The 16,190-nt window shown below is 48.1% G+C and overlaps 1 protein-coding gene across 1 annotated transcript in view; it reads left to right on the forward strand.

Moving 5' to 3' along the window:
• Positions 1 to 15,187, forward strand: part of ltk (leukocyte receptor tyrosine kinase) — a 28,134-nt gene extending 12,947 nt beyond the window's left edge. Inside the window, exons 6-29 of the mRNA XM_076165564.1 lie at positions 45 to 172; positions 1,051 to 1,200; positions 1,355 to 1,455; positions 1,549 to 1,709; positions 1,933 to 2,027; positions 2,947 to 3,018; positions 3,423 to 3,597; positions 4,219 to 4,369; positions 4,523 to 4,651; positions 5,077 to 5,233; positions 6,880 to 7,065; positions 7,448 to 7,546; positions 8,227 to 8,388; positions 8,494 to 8,598; positions 10,829 to 11,015; positions 11,116 to 11,206; positions 11,478 to 11,542; positions 12,050 to 12,179; positions 12,261 to 12,358; positions 12,592 to 12,684; positions 12,965 to 13,066; positions 13,293 to 13,427; positions 13,612 to 13,702; positions 13,841 to 15,187. Of these exons, the coding sequence (XP_076021679.1) occupies positions 45 to 172; positions 1,051 to 1,200; positions 1,355 to 1,455; positions 1,549 to 1,709; positions 1,933 to 2,027; positions 2,947 to 3,018; positions 3,423 to 3,597; positions 4,219 to 4,369; positions 4,523 to 4,651; positions 5,077 to 5,233; positions 6,880 to 7,065; positions 7,448 to 7,546; positions 8,227 to 8,388; positions 8,494 to 8,598; positions 10,829 to 11,015; positions 11,116 to 11,206; positions 11,478 to 11,542; positions 12,050 to 12,179; positions 12,261 to 12,358; positions 12,592 to 12,684; positions 12,965 to 13,066; positions 13,293 to 13,427; positions 13,612 to 13,702; positions 13,841 to 14,881 (3,904 nt within the window). The 3' untranslated portion in view covers positions 14,882 to 15,187. The remainder of the gene's footprint in view (positions 1 to 44; positions 173 to 1,050; positions 1,201 to 1,354; positions 1,456 to 1,548; positions 1,710 to 1,932; positions 2,028 to 2,946; positions 3,019 to 3,422; positions 3,598 to 4,218; positions 4,370 to 4,522; positions 4,652 to 5,076; positions 5,234 to 6,879; positions 7,066 to 7,447; positions 7,547 to 8,226; positions 8,389 to 8,493; positions 8,599 to 10,828; positions 11,016 to 11,115; positions 11,207 to 11,477; positions 11,543 to 12,049; positions 12,180 to 12,260; positions 12,359 to 12,591; positions 12,685 to 12,964; positions 13,067 to 13,292; positions 13,428 to 13,611; positions 13,703 to 13,840) is intronic.
• The last annotated feature ends 1,003 nt before the right edge of the window (positions 15,188 to 16,190 follow it).

Here is a 16,190-nt window from a genome sequence, read left to right on the forward strand (position 1 = left end):
GTTGGGTCTGAGTTCTCCATGTGACAGTAGATGAGCACTAACAGTATGGCGCCGTTGTATGCAGCCTGCGAGGAATCCTTCCACTGTGACACGGGAGGCTGCATTGAGCAGAGCCGAGTGTGCGACTTCCACACCGACTGTCCTTTAGGAGACGACGAGGGCTTCATCTGCGGTGAGCTTACTTACTTTACTTCTCTACAGATATCCCACTTTGGCGAGCTGCGTCATAGCCCTCCACTTTCTATTTATACTCCTGTTTATGGACACACACAACTTTTACTGCAGGCTTCGGAGAATTCCCCTTGTATGATGAATGCATCTAAATTATATCTGGACGTCTATAAATCCAAACAATTAGACTGATTCTGAGTGTGTCGAAAGCAAATTTGTTGGTGTGTGTGTGTAAGTGCTGTGGTTTGTGCGAATGTGGGCAGAGAAAAGTATATAAAAGTGCTGCTTTGGCAGGCTGGAGTCCATTTGCATTAGCTGTATTAAAGTTTAAAGCGATGATAAATTGGCTGCACCAGCTACTGGGCGAGTTCTGAGGCTGGATGCAGTGTATTTGCAGAATGGACGCTATTACGTGAGTGTTTCCTGTTTTGCAGCTTCTCATCCTGGTTTTACAGCATTCTCTTTGAAAATCGCATTCAAAATTCACAAACACAAGACGTTCAACAACATACCATGATAATCCAGTGGTTCATTATACATTTGAAACTCCAGCAGAACGAATGTTTTCTGAGAATCAATCAGCATCTTTCATTCCCGTCCCACCTCGCCATCTCAAAATCAAACGTTTTCATTCTCTTCCTCCGTCTGTTTCAAAGCATTGCTCGCCTACTCGCTAACAGAAAAAATAAAGGCGGCACTTTATTATGCAGAGAATCAAAGGGCTTCAGCCAAGAACAGAATCAATGCAGTGCGAGCTGCTTAAAGGATTTGAGTTATGGATACCCAGAGGGAAACAACTTTGGTCCGAGTGGAGCACTGTGTGTGATGTTTAAGGAGCAGGATTCAGTCAGGATTCAATAGCCTGTGTCTTCCTCTCAGATGCGTTGCCATTCGGTTCCCACTGTTCCTTTGAGCGAGGCTCGTGCGGTTGGTCTGTGCACGGCCAGCACTCGGCCTGGAGGAGGGTCGCGGGAGACGAGGTCATGGAGAGAGAGGACGTGCGGGGAATCACTCTGCAGAGTACACCAGGTCAGTAGAATGCTACTGATCGTTGGCCACCTTCTGTCGTGTTACGGAAGACAAACTTGGGGGTTCAACTCTCTCCGTAGCGTCCCACTGTGAGGAACACTTTTTGGATCCCCAATCTTCAGCTTTATGTTCTCTGATACGCCCCCCCCCTCAGGACACTTCCTGTTCCTGCCGGTCCGAGGGAGCGATCCCCTCCAGGTGGCGTCCATTCAGAGCGCCTCCTTGCCTGCACCCGTCTCCTCCAACGCCTGCCAGGTCAGTCGCTTAGAGATGGAAAGCAAAGACGTAAACATATTGCCTTCTACCAGAGACTCCTCTGTGATCTGGGTCCTTTATCTGTGTGTGCAGCTGCGTTTCTCTCTGTACCTGTTTGGGGTGTTTAACGGTACGGTGCTGGTGGCTGTGGAGGAGACTGGGGCTGCGACCTCACTTCTGGTCTGGGAGAGAAGCGGTCAGTGGACAGACAGCTGGCAAGATGTTTCCCTGCAGCTGCCCAGCCTCCATCATGGGTGAATTTTCGACATAATCATTCCGTTTATCCACTCTCACCTCGATTTCCCACATTTCTCTGGATTCTCTCTCTGTCTCTAACAGTCACAACCAGCATAATGCTTTCATCGGTACTAATCATCTTGTTTGTGATTTATCCTTTGACAAACACTGGGCTTCACACTACTGCTGCTGCCTTTTAGAAAATATTGCAAAATGTTTTTCTGAATCCTTCGCTTTCAGGTTCCACATCAAGGTGACGGCTAAGTGGGAACGAGGCTCCAACGCCGACGTGGCTCTTGATGATTCCGCAATCGGAGCGGCCTGCTTTGACTCAGGTAATGTGAGGACCACGCTGCGACACACAGGATCAAGTTGCGACACGTTGACGTTACTTTTGTGTTTTTATTACTGCAGACAGGCGAACGGGCTCGGTGTCATATAGTGGATGAAAGCAAAGGAAGCAGTGAAAGACAGTTTACTGGGTTCTTCTTCTTCAGGCGTCCTACTCAGGAATGATAAACATAAAGTCTGTGTTTTCTCTGGAAAGTCCTCCTGGCTATAGGCTGTTTTCGCTGACATTTGGTCTGAATCACTGTATCCACAATAAATTCTGCAGATCTTCAGGGCAGAAAGTCAAGTCTCTGTCTCTGCTGGGGGAAAGAAGCCGTCAAAAAAATCTCCCTTGACATGAATTACATCCAATTTTGATGCGGTGGTATTGGATTGGATTCGGATTAGATTCAGTCTCTTGACGCTCCAAACTTGGCAGGAGATTTATTCTGCGTTTCAGCTCATACATCTGTGTTCTCTCACTGATCTGCTGCCTTGAAAGTCGTCGGCGCTGGCTCTGTGTCTGGTTGCAGCTGGATGTTTAGAGTCGAACGAGGGGAGAAACAGCCGGCTAACGCTTTGTCGACTGCGGTCACTTTACGGTTTTTAATGTAAGTAAGCCTTAACGTAGTTTACTGTCTGGCCCTCACACTTTTACGACCCTCTGATGCTGCTGGGCTGCTTTTATGATCTCTGGGCAGTGCGGAAACCTCTGCCTGGGTTTTTGGTTGGTTGGTTGGTTTGGTTCCATTGGTTTCCTTTTGAAAAGAGAAACTACAAGCACCAATAAATCATAAACACGTTCTGGTCGGTCGGGGATGCACAGGAATAATCTCAATACTTCTACCATCCTCCATAAATCCTTAACTCCTTCGTCTCTTTTCTCATCTGTTTCGGCTTCTCTCTCTCTGTCTCTCTCCTCAGATCTCAATTCAGATCTGCCCTTGGCGAATTTAGAGGATTTCCTGAGCCCCCTCCCGGAGCCGTCGGCCTCAGGTTAGTGTGCAGCCACTCCAGCTTTCACCTCCTGCTACCTGGAAAACTTCCCTGCCGTCCTTTTATCTGCCGTGTCATTTCTTAATCCGATTTGCACGCTGCGTTTTACATACAAGGCGGTTTGTACGCTCGTCCAATTTATTCTGATGCATTGGGGTTTTTTTGCCCGAATTGCTCTCTCAATCTGCTCTGCGTTCAGTGTTTTCGTAGAATTGCAGCGGCCTAGCAGATGGTCTCCCACATGTGGCGCTCTGATGTGCAAATTTGCGTCTTAATCTCGCATTCTGTTCAAAGTATATAGAGCTGGTATTCATGGATTCCTCCTTTTTTCTCCTTAATCTCCTTACACATTCACACTTACCACAGTCTCACAATCCTGCCCTTATGCTCCCCTCGTGTTCCAGAGGTTTCTTTGATGACGTGGTGGTTTAACTCTTGCGGTGCCAGCGGTCCCCATGGCCCGACCCAGGCCCAGTGTGACAGCACCTACAGGAACAAAAACATCAACGTGACCGTGGGGAAGGAGGGCTCCATTAGAGGAGTCCAAACATGGAGGGTACCTGCGACTAACAGATACATGTAAGTAACAGAGGACACGGCTTTGATTCGCTGGAACAGAAAGGGTTCAACTATTGTCTCCACTTTTATTATCTCTGTCCTTCCAGCTTCTTCTCTGACGTTCATGTGTCTGTGTCTTTGCATGACTCAGAAAGCTGGACTGCATGTGAATTGATAGGTGTGACTCTATGCTTGAGGACTAAACTAATCCAGTTATGCTGTGTGTAACTGATTGTTATCCTGCCAGATCCAGACTTTGAACTTTGGACTTTTCTTGTTTTTGCGGCGTGGATCATGAGACCTCATTGTCACAGCAGCCACAGAGAAATAGATGGACCTGCTGCAAGAGAACAACACCCCATAAATCACAGCATATAACTCGGGTTGAAGTACTCGTGCTACATCATATGGAACCTTTCTCTCGGCCACTATCAACACAGTACATCTGTTTGCAAAGAACAAATCCATATAAAACCTCAGGAAACTGTCTAATCCATAGCTCGTGGACGCCGCTGTCTCGCCATTACGATGTAGAAGCCGTCCCAAACATTGATTTCTTCTAGTCACAGCATTAATCGCTTTGTGGTGCAATGACACTTTTGCGACCCGAAGCCAAAACAAGCTGATCTATGCGTCCTGCAGGATCTCCGCCTATGGGGCTGCAGGAGGGAAAGGAGCCAAAAACCACAACAAGCGCAACCACGGCGTCTTCATTTCTGCCATATTTCCTCTGGAGAAAGGAGATACACTTTACATCCTGGTGGGTCACCAGGGAGAGGACGCGTGCCCGGGGGTGAGTGGGGTCAGAGGGAGGGTGGAGGGATTTGTTCATACGCGTGGTAACCGAGTGGGATTGCATTTCCAAGTCCGAGGTGGCTTAGATTGATGTTCTCCTCCTGCTCTCTGTGCTCCTGACACACAACTCTCCCTCTCCTGTGGGGTGCAGAGGAACCCCCTGACCCAGAAGATCTGCCTGGGGGAGTCGTCTGAGATTGAAGACGGCTTCAGGGGCGAAAACGCGGCGGAATGGGCCGGGGGAGGAGGCGGAGGAGGGGGAGCCACCTACATCTTTAAGGTGAGCGTCGGTACTCAAGAATACTCTGTGTGGTCCCGGTTGTTGTTGTGTATCTGCATGGAGAGTCTGTGTGATACTTTGTGCCCATTCATTACACACACACACTGATAGGCATCGGAAATGTCTACAGGCGTACTGAAACGATTCAGCAGTGTCTCAGACTGTCACCCTTGATTTCAAATGGACGGGACAGAGGTTAGAGTTGTGTCTGAGGCATAAAAAGAATGTAAACGTGCTCTCTTCTAAGAACTGGAGCTATCTTTGGCCACATTTTTCAGGAATCTTCTCTGCTGCTGATACTGACACTTTTATCAAAACTAAATCTTTTCCCATCTGCTTTGCCAATGTTGTGATTAAACCCCTGAGCGTGTACAAAGCTGAGAAAAGGTGAAACTCTTTCTATGTTGATGTTGACGTATGCTCAGATGGAGGGCGGCCATCTGGTTCCTTTGCTGATCGCAGCTGGCGGAGGAGGGAACGCCTACCTGGAGGACCCAGAGGCCGACCTGGACCAGCTTCCACTGGAGCAGTACGAGAACGACACCGTAGCGCCCAGTACCAACGGACGAACCAGTGCCGCAGGTACGACTGATGCTGTCAAAGCATGAACACTAATGCCTCTAATGCAGATGAGACATGAGGTGAAAAAAATTGCACGGATGTAAATACGGTTTGATGAAGAAAAATGGAATCAACACAAGAAATGATGGGCCGAGTCAAACGTTGGCTTTGAGGCAGTTTGGTTTCACAGTGAGCTTATTTTCCAAAAATGCATCCAAAGATAAAAACCGAGGCCCTCTGAGCTTGGGTTTGGTCACAGTTCTGCAGTTTATGCATCAGATAATCACCGTTTACGGCCATAAAATCATGCAGCGCGTCTGTGACCCGATCCAGAGTCTCTCCCTGCTTTTCCCGGCAAGTTTTGCACGGCGACAACGCTTCTCCTCTAGAATGTGATGCCTCATGTGCATTTCTTTGATTCCTCTAGAAGGTGAAATTGAATGCTGCCAGGGGATTAGTCTGTTCTGTATACACACACACACACAAACACACACACACAAACACACACACACACACACACAGACACACACAGACACACACACAGAACACATGTCTGGCTTGTGTGGATGCTTGGAAGCTCTCTGGAGTGTGTTTGAGTGTCTTGACAGGTCTTGATCTTTCTTCATTGCCCGAGAGGATCTGCATGTGTCTGGAAATGCTTCTGGAACATTCTCTGTTAATCCGTAAATCCTCTGCGACTGTCTGCAGCCTCATCGTTATCGAAACCTCTGTAGGATTGTGTAGATAAGATCTGAGCCTCGAGGGGCTCGTGTGTTATGTATGTTCTTCTTTTGTGTCTGTGTGTACCAGAACGTTGCTAACCAGCTCTGTCCTGATCAGTCTGCGTCACATGAGATTTGATCTGGTTCTGCGTGTCACCGTAAAGAGTCACATGTTCAGATTTATGGACGTAATAAGCTGCATGTGGCCGTTTAGTAACATCTACTGGCAGCTGTGTAGAACTACAACAACAAAACACCTGACATACATTTTTATCAACATATGTTAATTCCTGTATAAGCTGACATTGAACAAGCGGAGGGCAGTGAGGGCGCCACAATCACAACAACAACCTGCTGGTTTAGTTTTGTCGTGGTGTCAGACTCATCAAAACTCACTGCCAGGCTGGGGCTGGAGCCAAAGCCTCATCCTGTAGGTTCGCTCCCCCCCCCCCCCATGTGATGAACTTGTAAGCCGCCTCCTGCTGGCTTCCTGTTTCGTACCGGATTCAAAACCCAGGAGACAAAAACCTCCATGACGGGATCCAATCTGCTCATAGTTTTGGGCTGCAATCCAGCAGCCTGTCCTCTGATCTACGCCGCTGCCAGCAAATGCTCCCTCTGCGTCCTTCCTCGCTCTCAAAACTATGGAATGGATTTTGTCTTCACACAGCAGCATCACATCAATCCATAAACAAGAAAATTATTTGTTGGATTTCTGTCATTTTCAAGGCTTTTTCCACATTAATGAACTCTTAATGCCTTGCAAAAGAACATTTTCCCTTCTATTTACTATAGATCTATATTGATTCAATATTGTACCATAATCCTCAGCAGAACATGATTCACAGGTTGCAAGAACATAACTTTACACACACCGCCATGATTTGATTTTGATCCAAATAAAAGTTTCTGCTGTAACAGCTTTGTTCTGATTGTTCCTGTCAGGTGGGGGAGGAGGATGGAGGGACGGCCCGAGTCCTTATGTGAGGGCCGGCATGTCTCTGGTGGAGGGTGCCCAGGGCGGGTCCTCGTGTCCCCTGGCTCTCTCTAAGCTCAGCTGGTCCACGTTCGGAGGCTTTGGCGGCGGAGGCGGGGCTTGCACCGCCGGAGGAGGCGGAGGAGGGTACAGAGGTAACGTCAATCAGTCAGAGCGTCCAGATTTAAGTGTCTAAATATCTATACTTAACTCAAAATTCAATTATGTTCAGTGGCTTTAGTGTGTCCTAACAGAGATAGATGATCTTGACTGAGACAACGTATTGCAATAATATATTTTCACGCGTCCTCAAGGACTCCTGATTATAGAGTATAATTAGATAATTCACTGCCATGCTAATCACCACTTCCTGGCAGAAGAACTCAGAAAATATCATCACTTTAAGTGTATGACTCATCTACAGACATAAAGTATAATTAGACGTTTCATTTTTCCATGTCTGTGTTTGGGTGGATGGAAGAGGAGGAGACGAGTAGTGACGTGTGATTGGACGGTTCACGACTCTTTGTTTGACAGGAGGTGACGCTGCTCTGACCGACGACATCACATCTGACGGCCAGGACGGAGTCTCGTTCATCCATCCCATGGGAGAGATTTTCCTCCAACCTCTAGCGGGTGAGGCTGAGTCTCATAACACACACACACACACACACACACACACACACACACACACACACACACACACACACACACACACACACACACACACTATATCAAAGCCCAAAGCTCTGTGGGAAAACGAGGAAAAACTCCCTAAACCTTAATGAGTATGGGAAAAAAGGAAGAATCCATGGGACAGAAGACATTAGGGATGTAATAATATGGGACACGCAATGAGAGACAAAGACAGAGACGGAGTGAGAGGCGTTCACCCTCGTGCTCATGCATAGTTGTGTTTTTGTGTGTGTGCGTGCAGCTAATTCACAGCCTCATGGAGCTCGTTGCCTTGAGTTCCACACAAACAGACCTCCATTGTGAAGAGCGAGACATTGTTGTCCATTGATTGATTCATTGAATTTATTTGAAATTTTAAAATAGAGCACAATGCAGCTGACATCAGGACAATGCAAAGAACACGTTTTACACACATCTACACAATCAATTCTACCACATACATGCAAAATTGTGATTTCTTGAAAGTGAAGCTGATGTATTCCCTCTGTGGTGTAGAAACCTGCAGAGTCATCAAGTCCCCTCTCAAACTCATTGCCTCATCTTTGCATTACAACCGTGTGTGTGTGTGTGTGTGTGTGTTTGTGTGTGTGTGTGTGTGTGTGTGTGTCATCCCCTCCCAGCCATGGAGAGTCACGGCGAGTGTGAGATCAAAGTCCAGCTGAACTGCAGCCACTGTCAGACGCAGAGCTGCGAGCGAGACGAGGACACACACCTCATCTTCTGTCTGTGCCACGATGACGAAGTCCTGGCCAGTGACAATGTGACGTGTACAGGTGCTGTAGGTACGGAAACACCAGCATCGTCCCCGGCTAACACACAACACCAAACACCAGTCTAGTCACCAACCTTCGTCTTCATCATGACTTCACCCTTTGTCTCCCCAGCAGCCCCTCAGGGTCCAGCCTCTCAGATGTCCACCACGCTGATCCTGGCGGTCATGGCCTCCACCGTCGCCAGCGGCATCGCGCTGATCTGCGTCGGCGTCATCCTGAGTAAGAGACTCGTCCACTTCTGTGTCCAGTCTGTGCCCTCCACCTTCCACCGCCTATGAGCACAGCACAGACGCTCCCACGTCCCGCGTTCACCTTCGATTAGCTTCTAAACGTCCTCCACTGACTCTGGCGGATAAAGGAACTGTGGGAAAGATGATTGACACCGTACTGACAAAATGTATCGACCGCATTGTGACAAGTTTCATCACCAGCAAGTCGCGGCGGTGATGTTTTGGAAAATGTGATAACGAGGAGATACAAGCGCATGATTGATTTCTGTCATTGAATGGAGGTGTGGTAGGAGAACGCGCTGCAAACGCCTCAGTGTAAATTGAAGTTGAAATTGAAAGACTTTGCCTCGACAGTGAGGCTCAGACGTAATTGTGAGAAGATGGTGACGCACAGCAGGGGGGGGGAATAGAATGTAAAAAGATTCTCCTTGATTGACAGAAATCCCCTGGCGTGTCGGCTGAGCTGTGCAGTGTAACGACACACTGGGATGTGATGAGAGGACAGGGAGTGAATTAGCATTTAGAAATATGATGTAATATCTACAATCGACAGATCAAAGTGAAATATTCTGTAAAATGCTTAACCGAGGTCTCTTGCACAAGTACACACCTTTAATATAGGAATCATTAGGGAATTAACAATGGACTACTTTTGATGGGTTTAACATTTGAGGGATAAGAGACACAAAGCTAATAACTAAATATAGTAATGGCATTCATTCATTTTTTTTATCTTTCGTCTCAAAAAAGATCATTGAGGTAGAAAAGCTGCTATGTAACTTAGGGTGTAATATTTCACATTGACTTATGTTGTAATCCAGATCCATTTAGCAGCTTTATTAACCACAGACACTTTATATGATGCAGCATGTATGTATGTATGTAGTATTAACAGCCACATATGCAGGAATATAGGACAGTGAGGGACTACCAGCTTTTGCACCACGGACGCCTTATTGACACTCGTCTGTTGAAGAGAAATGGGACGGAAATCCTCACATTTTGATTGATTAGTATGAAGCGGAGCAAAAGCTTTCCCTGTACTCGGGTCGTCAAATTACCTTCCACCTTTTTGCCTCAGCACGACAAATACAAAAGCAGCGTCATGGGTCGGAGTTCAGCCAGATATCACCAGTGGCATTCATGCTCCTCAGAGGATGAACCCTGTCTAGCACTAGAATACGCTGCGGATATAAAAGCGATAGAGTCAGCAGATATTCGTCATTTGTTTGGTTTTCAGATGAAAGACAGAAAGCACAACGTGACGCAAGGTTTGATTTGGTGTAAACACGTCTTGGTAACACGGCTGTTTTGTCACACTGTGTTCTTGTGTGTGACACTTTGCTGAGCTAACTGACTGACTAACTGCGTTGTGTGTAGCAGCCGTGTGTGAGTTTGAGTTTGTCAGTGAATAAATTAAGCACTTAAACAAACAAAGAGCCTTGACTGAATATGACTGAATGATTTGTGCTGCTGTTGTTATCACTGTACGAGCTTCACACACACACACACACACACACACACACCAGGTTAATGGTGTCTCTTCACCTGAGCTCTCCCCAATGCAGGGAGGTAGTCTGTTCCCTGGGTGCCCCACCTCCTGCCCTCCATCTCCTCTCCCTCCTCTTCCTCCCCATTCTTAACCTCTTTCTCCTCTTCTTCTACTTCTTCTTCTTCCCCTCCCATCTCACTCACCCCCTCCTCCGCAACATACCCACACCCACTCCCACCCTATCTACCACCCCCCCTCCCCTCCCTCCCCCCCCCCGGCCACCCCTAGCGTCTGCACCGGGCGAAGGCTCGACGGCATCCCTTACCTGCACGCAACGGCCCCTCCCTGGCAGACTACCAACCTGCATCGGGGACGAGGGCCGTCCTCCACGGCGGGTGAGTCCAAACTCCCTGGCAAAAGACAGTGTGGGAGCAGTAACCAAGGAGAGGACAGTTTGACCTCACTATCACAAAGGTTCTATCTGACAAATTAGTTAAGCACGTTATCAAGCACGTTATCTTTCTGTTGTTAAATGACAGATAGAACCTCATAATGTCACAAAGGTCTTATCGCCCATATCAACACAAGCATCCAGCACTACCATGCAGCTCCTCCCCTCCTTGTGTTACCGCTCCTAACCGGCCGGTCGTCGTGGTTACAGTTCAGGTAGTGACTTTCTTTCCAAATAACGCCACTTTGCCTCTCTGCCTTTGTCGCCGTTTCTCAGTGTGGTACCGGCGGAAGAACGACCTGCAAGCGGTGAGGGGCCGTCTGCAGAGCCCCGAGTACAAACTGAGCAAGATCCGCTCCTCCACCATCATGACGGACTACAACCCCAACTACTGCTTCGCCGGGAAGGCCGCCTCGCTCAACGAACTGAAGGAGGTGCCGCGCAAGAACATCACACTCCTCAGGTACACAAAACACACATACACACACGCACACACACACACACACACTGATGGTCCTAGGCTGTGTTTAGCATTGGAAGCTGACCGTGTTATTTCTATACAGAGCTCTTGGTCACGGTGCTTTCGGTGAAGTCTACGAAGGACGAATTCTCGGGATGAGCAGTGATAACGTCCCCATGCAGGTGGCCATAAAGGTCAGTGTCTCCTCAACTAAACACCACAGGCGACGGCGTGATTGCATGAAACCAATGAGGGAGAAACCACGGAGTTGTTCCCCTAGAGGCCTCCAGGCACTCTTACGTAAAAGCAGCAGCAGGGTGCTGGAAGCTCAGCATTACAATGAACTCCACAGGGGGGTGCCAGCTTCTCAATGGTCTGCTGATGAGCACCTGCACACATACACACACACACACACAGTCTAACACATGCCTCTCTGCTTCTCCCCGTTTTTTCTTCTCCACACAGACTCTCCCGGAAATCTGCTCGGAGCAGGATGAAATGGATTTCCTGATGGAGGCGTTGATTATGAGGTACGCTGGGATGGAAACACGCTGAGTCACAAACTGCAGCTGTGCAACCCGGCTCACACATCACTACACCTGAAGCAGTTTATTACACGATCACACCTCTCACACACACACCCACACACACACTGTTCAGATAAGCAACAGGTGCATCCAGACAAGATGGAAACCAAAACAAAATCCATCATCTTCATCAGTCAGCTTGGTTGGTGTCGCAGCTTCTCGTCAGGTTGCTGCTTGTTCTGGGTTTCATTTTCCAGCTGTTTCCTGTTAGCTAGTTAGATCATTCACAGCATGCTTGTGTGTGTGTGTGTGTATGAACATGTAAATCAACAACTGTTAAATGTGTTTAAATATATTCTTTGATCTCAGGGAGTGATTTCCTGTGACTATAAACAAACACACATATACAGTCTTCACACTACACACAATCACACACACACATACACACACTTGTCTGCAGACCCATGCAAAGCCACTTGTCATTCACTGTTTCCTGTTTCCCCCATGCAGTAAGTTCAGCCACGAGAATATTGTGCGCTGCATCGGCGTCAGCCTGAACATCCTACCTCGCTTCATCCTGCTGGAGCTGATGACCGGCGGGGACATGAAGAGCTTCCTGAGACAGAACAGGCCGCGAGCTGTACGTCTACACACATTATTCTGTGTGTGTGTGTGTGTGTGATTTGAAATCCGGTGCTGATAAGTGTTGTCCTTTCCCCAGGGCCAGTCCTCTTGTCTCACTATGAGGGAGCTGCTGCGCATGGCCAGAGACATCGCATGCGGCTGTCGCTACCTGGAGGAGAACCACTTCATACACAGGTTCAAGCCCCGCACCCTCTGTCATCACTGCAGAGGGCTTAGTTTGAATGGGAGCTGAGTGTGGGCGTCGACCACTTTTCACACACAAGTATAGAATAACAGTGTGTTATCCAGGCCTGGGTCTTTTTATTGTATGATAGTGAAATATAATGAGGGTGAGGGTGAGGACATGTTTGAACCCAGAGAGACCGGGTCTGGGGGTCTGGGCGTTAAACCATCTTTGCATTTTTCAGAGACATCGCTGCAAGAAACTGCCTGCTGACCTGCTCCGGCCAGGACAGGGTGGCCAAGATCGGGGACTTTGGCATGGCCAGAGACATATACAGGTGAATATGTATGCAGCCCGCACACTGGAGTAAAGCCGTCAATATGCTTTATGATGATGCGTCTCTGCGGGGGCAGGAGTCCAGGCAGCTCCGGACTGATTATGGTAAATGGAGGAGCGTTTCAAAAGAGATCTAATTTTCCTCCATGGGTCTCAGTTTCTAAATGTACTTAGAGGGTTCGTGGCCTGGTGATGTTTGCCTCTTCTTTGAAATGGGTAATAAATGCCCGTATCTCATTCCTGATGGCGCTGCTCTTCTTCTTCTCCCTCTTTTTCCTCAGGGCCAGCTATTATAGGAAAGGTGGTCGTGCCATGCTGCCAGTCAAATGGATGCCACCCGAGGCCTTCATGGAGGGCATCTTCACCTGCAAGACTGATACCTGGTAAACAAAACACACACAAGAAGAGACACAAAACAATTATGAACATTTATATTTATATTCTAGATGAGGCATGTTTTGATCTTTTAGATTAAGACCTACAACGCAAAGGGAAGGGAAGAGGCACAACAATTTGAGTGAATGAATGTGTGAGCAGACTTATTTCACACACACACACACACACAGGCATACATTTCAGCCAATCCAGTCCGTTTGGCTCCCCCTGCAGGTCTTTTGGGGTCCTGCTGTGGGAGATCCTCTCTCTGGGTTACATGCCGTATCCCTGCAAGACCAACCAGGAGGTGCTGGAGTTCGTCACCAGCGGAGGCCGGATGGATCCTCCCAAAGGCTGTCCAGGGCCCGTGTGAGTATCAGAACACCAATGTAAACCTCCAGAATGTTTGATACACTTCCATTTCCTTTCTTTACTTTGAATATTACACAATCTTACCTTTACCTTTATCAGATAAACAGTTAAATAACCTCTAAGCTGATCTGTACATATTCACACTGTGTTTATGTCCCACCGCTGCTTTGTTGCTGTGTAGTTATCGGATCATGACTCAGTGTTGGCAGCACTGTCCAGAGCACAGGCCCAACTTCTCAACCATCCTGGAGAGAATCAACTACTGCACTCAGGTAAACTTAACATCACACCTGTCAACACCTGCATCACTTGCCAGTAGTCATTGTTTGTTAAGCCAATTATTGTTTTCCCACACCTTTGTCCTTCCGTGTTAATGTTTTTGGTATTACACCCCTCCTCCTCTCCATCAGGACCCAGATGTGATCAACACACCCTTGCCAGTGGAGTATGGTCCCACTACAGAGGACGATGGCGGCGCAGTGATCCGTCCCTCTGATCACACCTCCAGCAGCCTCACTCCACTCCTGGTTTCGCGCCCCGTTTCCCAGGATTCCTCCTCCCAGCTCGGCCTTTCCGCTCTGGGCCTGTGTCCCACCTCACTTACCCCTCAACCCACAAAGTCACATCTGCTCCTCCAGAAAACACAGCCTGTCCATCACAAGGCGGCGGAGCCCTCTTGGGCCGAGCCCGTCCCCGCCCCTGGAGGCGTCTGCACCGGAGGCCCGTGGCTCCACACCGAGCCGCTCCAACACCGACCGTGCTCCAGAAACAACTCCTCCTCAGGGAGTCAGAGGCTGAAGAACAAGACTAAGAACCTATGGAACCCCACTTACGGCTCCTGGGTCTTGGAGAACTTCAATAGGGGGAAGAAGACACTGGCTCACACTCAGTCCATGCCGCTCTCAAGCTCCCCAAACCCAGAGGTTCCTCAGGCCTGCACTCGCACCTCAGAATGCGCTGAGCCAAGATGCGATGGCACCAATAGCACCCATCCCAGCCCTTCCACCCTCTGCTCCCCCTCAACAGCGCCCCCTCAAGCTGCCCCAGCCATGTCTTCCCATAAAAGCCCAGCAGGGGGCATAACGGCTGGATCCCTTGCAGCTGGCATGGACCTTGCTAAGCTCCAGAGTTTCCCTTGTGGCAACGTCAACTACGCCTATGACGAGCAAAGCTACGAGGCAGAGAGCCTGCCACTGGTTGTGCCTAAAGCTCGGGAGGCCATCACAAACACCAGCTCCGCCCCCAGCGTCTCCACAGGCTCCATCCTGGGACTTGGCAAAGCCTCATCAGGCCACCATACGTCCTCTTCATGTATGCCCAAACTGCTGCTGAAGCGCCACGCCAGCTACGGCCACGAGGATGTGAGGAGACACGCCAAACCGGAAAAACCCACGCGCGACCGAGACTCCGGCTTCTCTCTGTCTGAAGACCTGAGCGTCACTCCAATCTGAGGACAGAGCTCACAGCGTCTCCACAGGGGGGTTGGATGGAGGATCAAACTCCTCTCTGATGCCCAGGGCCTCTTTTTATGCTGGATTCGGCATTTTAATACACAAACATGAACGCACCCTGTTCTGGAGTTTTGTGGGAAGAGCGTATAGGAAACTCATTAGAGCTCCTGCAATGCTGGAACACACACACACACTCTCTCAAGGCCTTCAGCATTATGTAAGCAGAGCTGGAATAAGAGTCCTTCCTCTGGCTTCGGCTCTCTGGTAGCAGAACACTGGACAATGGCGGCGAGGGGCGGCTGTATAGACCTGCTGTAGTTTCAACACGTTTCTTTGTGTTTTCCGTGTGTTAGTTTGTGTTGCGTGTTAGTTCTGGTGATCAGTCAGTTGGACTTTGTTGTTTCTAATGTAAATTAACACCATGAAAAGCCTAAAAATATTGCTATAATGTCCATGCACATGCTTTAATCTTAGTTTAGGGTAGCAAATCACTTGAATTGGTGGATTCACCAAACATAGAATGCAGCGTTTCATTGGTCTATAGTTGTGTGAATAGTATGGAGCATTTGTTTACGTGACCCTTGTATACTTTGACCCCTTAAATGTGACATCACAATAAGGTTTATTTCTGGAAATATGTTTGACAGTGATTCATGTTTACAGATTCATCTCTTTATCGGCTTTACAGAATTTAAATTACAACTCGCTCCTCTGTGCCGACATCCAAACATTTCCAAACAGGAAACGCAGACGACGACCACACAGCTGTGAAAATATTAGCTATTTTTGTATAAACGTCTTTACACTGGACTAACCCATTCCATTTGTTTCGTATTTAGCGTTTTTTCGTGTTGATTTGTGTGTTTTAGTATGGATCCGTTCATAGTCGATCACTGCCATTAATTACCGCCACCGGTAGTACCTACGTTTACTCAGCAGGGGGCGGTAGTCAAGTTTAGGATACCAAACCAGCTGCTTCAGTCCGGAAAGATTGAATTGTGAAAATCTATTTTACTGTTGATATTTTGATGTACCGCTTGTTTTAATCTTCCTCATGCTTGTAGCTTTAGTGATATTCATATTTATCTAAATATTAATCCTAAATATAGTTTATTTTTTGAGTATTTTGAGAGAGAAGTGACATCGTGTGGAGGGTTCTGTCGGTTAGCTGTAGCTTTTATCTCAGGCCTGTTGACGTGAGAGTTGTTTACTTTGGTTTCTGTTTGACAGAAGCGTTTCCCTTGACAACAAACTCCAGTTCAGCTTTTAGAAAAGGTAGATAACCATAAGGCTCATTTAGTTTCCTACA

Source organism: Genypterus blacodes, unplaced genomic scaffold, assembly GCF_046128005.1.
Source record: "Genypterus blacodes isolate CSIRO-AG114 ecotype Tasmania unplaced genomic scaffold, CSIRO-AGI_Gbla_v1 ptg000147l_1, whole genome shotgun sequence".
In the NCBI taxonomy this organism is placed as follows: domain Eukaryota; kingdom Metazoa; phylum Chordata; class Actinopteri; order Ophidiiformes; family Ophidiidae; genus Genypterus; species Genypterus blacodes.